Raw genomic sequence first — 9,285 nt, 5'->3', positions numbered from 1 at the left:
AAAAAAAAAAAAGGGAGAAAACATAGGAGAATCCTGAGTTTCTCTTGGAGGCCTACAGAAAGGTGAGAGGTGGCCCAGGAAAGAGAGAAAGGGGAAGATGTGGAAAGAGTCTATAACAGTGGTTCTCAATCTGGCTGCATATTAAAATCACCTAAGGTGCTTAAGAAATTACCGATCATGGGGCGCCTGGGTGGCGCAGTCGGTTAAGCGTCCGACTTCAGCCAGGTCACGATCTCGCGGTCCGTGAGTTCGAGCCCCGCGTCGGGCTCTGGGCTGATGGCTCGGAGCCTGGAGCCTGTTTCCGATTCTGTGTCTCCCTCTCTCTGCCCCTCCCCCGTTCATGCTCTGTCTCTCTCTGTCCCAAAAATAAATAAACGTTGAAAAAAATAAAATTAAAAAAAAAAAAAAGAAATTACCGATCCCAGACTCGTTCTCAAAGATTTTCTGTATTAAGTATAGGGATGTAGTGTGTGTGTGTGTGTGTGTGTGTGAGATGCAGCAAGGTTGTTAATCACAGGTTCAGAGAGGGGAGCCAGGGCAACTTACCCCTCATAACAACAACAGCTATCATTTTTTAAAAAATTTTTTTAACGTTTTTTATTTTTGAGAGAGTCAGCACAGAGCCTGACTCTGGGCTTGAACCCACAAACGTCAGATCATGACCTGAGCCGAAGTCCGTCGCTCAACTGACTGAGCCACCCAGGCGCCCTGACAGCTATCATTTATTGAGCAACCCCTCTGTGCCAGCCACAGTGGCTGATGCCTGCTTTATGCAGCTTACCTCATTGAATCCTCACGTACATCTGAGGAGGAAGGTACGGTGGTAACTCCATTTACAGACAGGGAAACCTAGAGAGGGTCACAGGGTTCCCTAATTAGAGAGTAGCAGAGCTAGGATGTCGGCCCCGAGCCTGCTCTCATATCCACTATCTTGTCCTGCTTCAACCAAGGCAGGGTGTGATGAGGACGTCCTTAAGGAGAAACTCCCTGTGGCAGAGGTCATGTCCAGTCATTAAGTTTTGTGCTGTACTGTGCTGGAACTCCTTCCCCTTTATCACCAAGCCTTCCGGGAAGCCCCTGCTCCACAACAGCTGGGGTGGGTGGTGCTTTGGGGAAAGGACCAGGTGGGGTGAGATCAGTATGAGGCAGAGGGATGTGGGAGGTGGTGAGAGCATTAGTGGCTGAGAGCAGTGTCCAAGGACCAAGCTGACCAGTAGGCTGATGGAGTTTCATAGAAAAACAGCTACAGTAGAGAATGTAGAGAAACAGCAGCAGAGGGACCAAAAATGGGGCAGTGGCGGACTTTGCCCTGTGTGTTGACTGAGCGGCTCAAGTCTGTCCCCTTGGCTTCTATAGGAAAGGGACCTCCACCATTTTAGAGAGGGGCTCTCTGGGCTTGCGTTACGACACATAAAATAATTTGTGACAGAGAGCCAGATTCTTCCACATTTGACTGTCTACTTATTTATTTATCCTGGATACCTTTTTTTTTTTTTTGGTTAAGCATCAAAATGTTCTTAAACCTCTCCATATCTACCACTAGCATTTCTGTTTTGGGGACATTTTTACACGAGGAAACCTAATTTTTGTTTTGTTCTGTTTAGTCATTTCGTAACAGTTAATGTGTAGGCATAATGAGCAGAGAACAAAAGTGCTGTGCTGAGGTGAAGATGTTGGGTGATTGGCAAGTCTCACCCACCAGCTGGGTAACTTGTCTCACCACTTCCTGGCCTCCGGCTTTGAAGGACATGACCCAACTTCGTATCTCAGCCAGCCTGCCAGACGTCATGGAACTTTAAGGTGTCTTGTGAAAATCTAAAAACAGAAATGTTAACTGCTTTTGCTTTTAGAAATACCACTATTTACATTACAGCTTCAAATGTTTGCATCTGCCATTCCTACTTTATTTTTATTTTTTTTAAATTTTTTTTTTCAATGTTTATTTTTGGGACAGAGAGAGAGCATGAACGGGGGAGGGGCAGAGAGAGAGGGAGACACAGAATCGGAAACAGGCTCCAGGCTCTGAGCCATCAGCCCAGAGCCTGACGCGGGGCTCGAACTCACGGACGGCGAGATCGTGACCTGGCTGAAGTCGGACGCCTAACCGACTGCGCCACCCAGGCGCCCCATGCCGTTCCTACTTTAAAGTCCCTGGCAAAGTAGCCTAAATGAAAGAATGTGAAGTAACAAATATGTCCACGGAACTTAAGGTTAACCATGCAGACTGTACTCAGGGCTTAAATAGAGACTGAGGCAAGCTGATCTGACATGGCCTCAAATTCTGTTCCTCTTATTTAGGTCCATAAAAGAATTATGGATGTGAGAACGTTATGATTAAGTTGAAGCAGAAGCTTACTGTATTTCTTGGCTTTAACAAGTTTAAGAATGATATAGCCCTGGTATCCTTCTGTGAAATAGACTTCAACATAAATGTGCTGAGGAGAAATAGGAGAGGGTGTCCAAAGAAATACACATGGTGGGTATGTGCTGTTACCCTTCATGGAACTGGGAATCCAAAGGGACTTAAAAGTCCAGGTCCTCTGGGCACATGCATTCATTTACAAACAACAGGACAGTTTCCCATGAAAATTGAGTTTGGGCAATATTTCAGATGAATAAGCTTTACTCATTCTTTGTACTGGAACTCCCTAGGTTGAGAAAGAGAGAGCCCAAGAGCAGATACCAATGTGTTCATATCGCAACTCATCCAGTAAGACTGCTGCATTCCATTTGCCACTTATGTTTCCGTCTGCCATGACTACCTGTCATTCACTGAAGTGAGCAAATACTGACTCCCTCAGAGTGTGTAGGAGGAAGGAGTCGATACGGTCGTCATCACTCAAAATGATGTCAATACTCTTGTAATCATTTTGTACATATATAATCAGGCAGATACTTTTGGTTGAGAGAGAGGAAATATATGGTAGCTGACAGCATGAGTTCTGAAGCCAGATTATTAGGTTTGAATCCCAGCTTTACCACTTGGTAGCTGTGTGACTTTGGGCCAAGTTACTTCATTCTGTCCCTCAGTTTCCTTATTTGTAAAACGGGAATAATATCTCTGCCTCATAGGGTGTGGTGAGGATTAAATGAGTTATTACATTGAAAGTGGTTAACAATGACTGGTACATATTAAGTGTTCAATAAATATTGCTCTTAGCCCAACTCCTCCCCCTCACACATATGTTTGGTGTTTTTGTTTGTTTGTTTGTTTGTTTTATTGACAGATTCTGGAATCCATACAACTGACTACTCTCCTGCCCATGGGCAAATCCTTTTTCCTCTCAACCAATCAAGTTAATCCTACTTCCCAGGCCAGTGACTAGTTTACAAACGGGCAGATGGTATAATTCTAGCCAATGAGACACAATGTCCCGGGGTGGTCGTGGTGCTCGGAAAAGATGTGCATTGGAAGAAAGTTATTTCTGTTCTTCTTCTAATGAGGCTGTTTCTACATGTACACCTCCTGTAATAGCCCAGCCATCTTGGCACTGTGAAGGGAGCTGGAAGAAAGATGGAAACAACAGTGACAATGTTGAGTTGAAGAATTAATGAAGTCTAAAGTTTCTACCTCTGGACTCGTTATAGGAAATAAATTTTCCTTATTGTTTAAGCCATTTTTGAGTAGAGTTTTCTATTATTGTACCTGAAACCTTCTAACTGGTTGATATTTCTTGAGCATCTAGTATGTTTGAGATATTTTATGGAAATAAGGTATAAATCTCTAAGCCTGATGTCAACAAGTTTTCCAGCTATTTGCAGGGAGATGAACTATGAGAACGAATAACACCAAGCTGTAAATATTCGGTGCTTGGATCAGGGTGGTCTGAGAAAGCAATACATGAGGTCATATATGAGGAGAGGGCTCAAAGAGTAAAGAACACATAGATGGGCAGAAGAGAGAGGGAATATTCTAGGTAGTATAAACAGATGTATGGGAGAGTTAGGGATTGCGTTAACTTGCTCAGAGCGCCATTACAGAATACCACAAACTGGGTGGCTTAAACAACAAAAAGTTACTTCTCATAGTTCTGGAGTGTAGAGATCCAAGATCAAGGATTCAGCAGTGTTGATTTCATTCTGAGCCCTCTGTCCTTGGTTTGCAGATGGCTGCCTTCTTGCTGTGACTCACGTAGTCTTTAAAAAAAAATTATTTTTAATGTTTGAGAGAGAGAGAGAATGAGCAGGAGAGTGGCAGAGGGAGAGGGAGATACAGAATCCGAAGCAGGCTCCAGGATCTGTGCCGTCAGCACAGAGCCTGATGTGGGGCTCGAACCCATGAACGGCAAGACCATGACCTGAGCCAAAGTTGGGCGCCCAACTGAGCCACCCAGGCACCCCTCACATTATCTTTTATTTGTACATGTGCATCTCTGTTATCCCTCAATGTGTCCACATTTCTTCATAGAAGTACAAGAGATTGTATGAAGACCTACCTTACTGCCATATTTTAATTTAATCACCTCTTTAAAGGCCCTATTTCCACATATAGTCACATTTTGAGGTCTCAGGGGTTAGGACTTCAACATATGAATTTTGAGCAGACACAATCCAGCCTATAATAGGGACAAAGAAAGGATGACTTGCTTTTAAGAGTGAGTCAAGGACTGGAGATTATTGGCAGATGAAGCTCGAAGGTTATGTTAGGACCGGAGAGTCGGGGGACTGGAATGTTGGGCCTAGATTTTACTCTTGCAGCAGCAGGGAAGGAAAAGAGATCTTTAAGAATAATTTGGCACACTGTGCATGTTTTATAAAGAACTGGATGAGGGAAATGGGGTAGGATTGCTGTTGCACATAGTCTAGATATGCACTGATAAAAGTACTGAACTCAGGGAAGTAAGGTGGAGGGAAATGAACGAAAGAGAAATTGAGAAAAGAACAAGATGTATGCTTGGACATTCCCAGCAATCAGACCCGTGGAGTCTGTGCCATAGTAATTCAACTCATAAAAAGAAATATGATTTTATCATAATAGGATGGTGAGGTCTGGGACATTGTGGTTCCAGCTTCCTAACAGGACTGACTACCTGTCTGAAAGGGAATAGGCTTCTTTGTTGAGTATGGAGTATCCTAGAGGTGGTCAAGAAGTTAATGTTAGAGAAAGGATACAAATATCAGGTAGAAGACTGGATTGTTAGCTATTCTTGGAGGTCCCATACATGGCTTAAGGCCAGAAGCTTGAGGGTTTCATTTAGAACTCAAAATAGCCAAAACATCTAGCAAACACTCCACACTGTTGTTTTCTCACGGGGATGATCTGGGGTATCCATAGCTCTCTGAACTCTAGACCCTTTTGTTGTTTAGTTTGGACAAGACTCAGCATGCCTCAAGGGCACTGGGGATTATGTTAGCTACCAGTTGGTAGATACATTCTTAATGGGCTTAGAAAATTAAGTTTAAGAATTTGACCATTAAGATGAAAACTCAGAATTTTAAGTTCTTGTACTATCAACTTAGAATGTATGACTTTTGTAAATTGTAATCACTAAACAAAATACCTGCTTAAGTTATTCTTTAAAAACTTTTTTTAAGTTTCAAAAGAAGCATGTGTTGGTTTTTTTTAAGTTGAATCTACACTGCAAAAGCATCCTTCCACCCTTCCCAGTCCAACTCTCTTAAGGGCAGACACTACAAATTGTTTTCTTTCTGGCATTCCAGAGCTTTTACTTGACATACCTGCACCACCGCCCCCCCCATGCTCATTATCTACAAGTACACATTTCATGACTCATCAAGTATATGTCACACACATAATATAAATACATGCATATTTATTGGCTATAAAAATTATATACACACTCAAAGGCACATTTTTTATTCAACACAATCAGGACTTGCATTAACCACTACCTATCAATGTAAATTTTTTTCATTTATATATATAATTTCTCATGTTAGTGCATATATTTGCAAATGAGTCATGTTTTAAACATTTCCTTAAACAACAAAAGCCAAATAGGCCACCTCATGTACATTATTCAAGATTTAGGGGCACCTGGGTGGCTCAGTTCATTAAGCATCTCTTGGTTTCAGCTCCGGTCATGATCTTACAGTTTCATTAGTTTGAGCCCCACATTGAGCTTGGGATTCTCTCTCTCCTTCTCTGTCCCTCCCCCACTCACTCTGTCTCTCTCTCTCTCAAAATAAATGAATAAACTTAAAAAAAAAAAAAGATTTACAAAAATAGGGAGGCCTGGGTAGCTCAGTCGGTTAAGCATCTGGCTCTTGATTTCAGCTCAGGTCATGATCTCACAGTTTGTGACATCGAGCCCTGTGTTGGGCTCAGCGCTGAGTGTGGAGCCTGCTTGGGATTTTCTCTCTCCACCGCCCCTCCCCCCTCCCCACCATTCCCCTGCTTGCGTGATCTCTCTCAAAATAAATAAATAAATAAATAAATAAATAAATAAATAAATAAATAAATAAACAAACAAACAAACATTAACAAAATTCTATAATGTTAAAAAAAAGAATTAGAAAAATATGGTAATCTGAAGAAATGATAATAGCATAAGAAACTTTTTAGTTCTCAAATATTACGACATGTAGGGGTATTCTAACCTGAACATTTTCAATGGACTCTCACAAGAAGAAAAATGATCCAAGATGTCTTTACACTTTTATTAATATGCAAACCTTTCCAGGTGCTTCCTTTTCAGATATTTAAAATTTTTACTTGAACAAGAACACACGCATGGTACGCATTTCAAAAGGTGCCAAAGAGCACAGGTGGTTCAGAGTCCCCCTTTCTTCTCAGTTCACTAGCCCCACGATTTTTCTTCCCACAGACAACTGTTAACCAGTTTCCCATGTATTCTAAAGATATTTATGACTCTATACATTTAAAATAAGAAAATATCAAAAAAGCAAGATTGTATCTCCCAAAGTCTAACACTTATGAGAGTAATTTTTATCACAGTTTGGTTCCTCTACCCAGATGACCCAAGCCACGGAGTCAAAAAGCTTCTTTGGGTACCTAGGTTAATGACAGGCAAAGAATAAGATGGCAATCACAGGATTAAGATAGACCCTTGAGGGGTGCCTCGATGGCTTACTGGTTGAGTTGGACTCTTGATTTTGGCTCAGGTCATGATCCCAGGGTCAGGAGACTGAGCCCTGTGTTGGGCTCTGCACTGGTGTGGAGCCTGCCTAAGATTCTCTCTCATTCTGTCTCCTTTGTCCTTCCCTCATGCACACATGCATCCTCTCTCAAAAAGACAGACAGACCCTTGAGAACTCTTGCCAAGTTTCCTTTTTTAAATTTATTCAGGGGAGGGGGGGACAGAGAAAGAGAGAGAATCCCAAGTAGGCTCTGTACTGACATGGTGGCTCTATCTAAGGGATCCTGAGATCATGACCTGAGCAGAAATCAAGAGTCAGATGTTCAACCAATGTGCCATCCAGGTGCTCCCCAAGTTTCTCTTATAAAAATCTTTCTTACAAAAAAAAAAAAATAAAAATCTTCATGACAATGTAGCAAAAGGTTAAGTATATCCTATTTAAAATAATCAGCCACCAAATCAACATTTGATTCATTTTTTGTTCTAAGACTTACCATAGTTACAGTTTTATCTATGCTAAATTTTATGAAATTTAAAATAAACCTCTTTCATAATTTTATATTTTGGGCACAAGATAAGTTCCAAAGTAAATGGGGGAAGGTACCAGGACATTAAGTTCTTGTTTTAAGTAGATACACTTTAGCCTGGCCTTTTCAGGACCATTTATCAATCTTTTTTTAATCCTTACTTCCCTTTAGTTAACTGTTATTTATACAAAGGTAGAAGTATTGACTGAAAGATGAGTTTTACATTTATGTTAATAAAAAGCCAGAGATTCAATGTGGTTTAATTCAAAAATGCCTTTATTACAATGGCAAAAAAGTATTTTATCTAACTACAATAGTTTGAGTTCTATTTTTTCTTACAATAGTAAACACACATCTTAAGTAGCAACTCATAAAGTGTGTATTAAAATAGGCCCTCCGGCCCATATAAGATAAAATATGAATGTGACTTAATAATATGAACAAATACCCATTAAATTATTAAGAAAACAAGGTTTTAGAATGTTAGCTCTTCGCATTCCACATAGAACTTCCAATGTTGATCCATTATATGGCATGGGAGAAATTCTTGATCGCTGATTAATAGAACTTCTTTTATTTGTAGATAATGTGGGATGCTTTGCATTGACTCTCTGGAAGTTCCTATTTAAAGAAGAACCAACAAATTAAACCCTATTTTTAAAAAAATAGTATTTAAATTTGCTTATTACAAATCTTAGACCCTAGTCAAGTCTACTGAGCACAAAATGAGATTTCTGACCAAGTCATAATTCACTCACTCCATTTTCCATACCCAAGATAAAGCTATAAATCAGCATTGACTTCTTGGGAAAAAGAAGCCTGTCTGCAGTATAAAACACCAAGGCTAGAAAAGGATGACTGCAGCTTCTGAAGGTGGTTATATAAACCCCTCTGTGCCATAATTTCCAGTAAATTGAGAATGAAACAGTAGTGAGGACTAAATGGGATAATGCATGTCAAATGATTGGCTACTGAGTAGCATATAGCAAATACTCAATAAATATAAGCTGCTATTATCATCGTTATTTCTTACTGAAAATAGTATTAGGCTGGAAGACAGATAATCAGTTTTCTAGGCCACACAAACTTGTGTTGTCTCATGCAAGTTTTATGGCTTCTCCGGCCCAGTACAACTCGGAAAATAGCCACAGTGTGAACATTTGGCTCTTCTCGTTCCTCCTCGTCCCCAAAAAAGACCGCACAGCTAACTAATGAACCATTCTACTCATGCAAGAAGTAGGAAGAAACCCATTTTCCTCAAGCGAGATCACCAAATATTAGATATTCTGCACAAGTCTCCTTAAACTGAATTGCTAGCTTCATCACTAGGCAAAAGGACAGGCTCATGCACCTATTCGTGTTATCTAGTGGCCTAAATTAGCACTGCAAAATGACAAGCTAATTAGTTAGGTTAAAAATAATTTTAACTTTTACTTTTCTTTCTCCTGTAACATTTTAAAAAATTCCCTTAATAGATCGTAAGTAAAAATAATCAGACTCATCATTTTAAGTGATAGTTCACTCCTCAAACATCACTAACCTACGTACTCCTTTCATTCAACCCATGTTACCTCTCTGGTTCTCAGTTTCATCATCTGTAAAATAGGTCCAAGACTAGATGATATAGAAATTTCACTTCTTTGCTTACTCTAGTTATAAATGGAAATGAATATATATATATATCATTTTCCCTTTGA

General features: G+C 40.2%; 3 protein-coding genes across 5 annotated transcripts in view; 1 reads left to right on the top strand and 2 right to left on the bottom strand.

Annotated features, from left to right (window-relative positions):
- GCNT4 (glucosaminyl (N-acetyl) transferase 4) overlaps positions 1–871 on the bottom strand; it is a 36,407-nt gene extending 35,536 nt beyond the window's left edge. Inside the window, exon 1 of the mRNA XM_040450741.1 lies at positions 782–871. The gene's annotated coding sequence lies outside the window, so the exon portion shown is untranslated. The remainder of the gene's footprint in view (positions 1–781) is intronic.
- The window catches only part of LOC121041957 (translation initiation factor IF-2-like), a 14,026-nt gene extending 10,409 nt beyond the window's left edge, over positions 1–3,617 (top strand). The window contains exon 4 of the mRNA XM_040493200.1: positions 3,228–3,617. The gene's annotated coding sequence lies outside the window, so the exon portion shown is untranslated. The remainder of the gene's footprint in view (positions 1–3,227) is intronic.
- Positions 3,618–7,844: 4,227 nt separating this feature from the next.
- Positions 7,845–9,285, bottom strand: part of ANKRD31 (ankyrin repeat domain 31) — a 164,339-nt gene continuing 162,898 nt past the window's right edge. For all 3 annotated transcript variants that reach the window (XM_040450693.1, XM_040450700.1, XM_040450703.1), the window contains one exon: positions 7,845–8,209. In XM_040450693.1, the coding sequence (XP_040306627.1) occupies positions 8,064–8,209 (146 nt within the window). In that variant the 3' untranslated portion in view covers positions 7,845–8,063. The remainder of the gene's footprint in view (positions 8,210–9,285) is intronic.

This window comes from Herpailurus yagouaroundi, unplaced genomic scaffold, assembly GCF_014898765.1.
Source record: "Herpailurus yagouaroundi ecotype Mexico unplaced genomic scaffold, PumYag 29, whole genome shotgun sequence".
NCBI lineage: Eukaryota > Metazoa > Chordata > Mammalia > Carnivora > Felidae > Herpailurus > Herpailurus yagouaroundi.
This window is presented reverse-complemented; position numbering and strand designations above follow the sequence as displayed.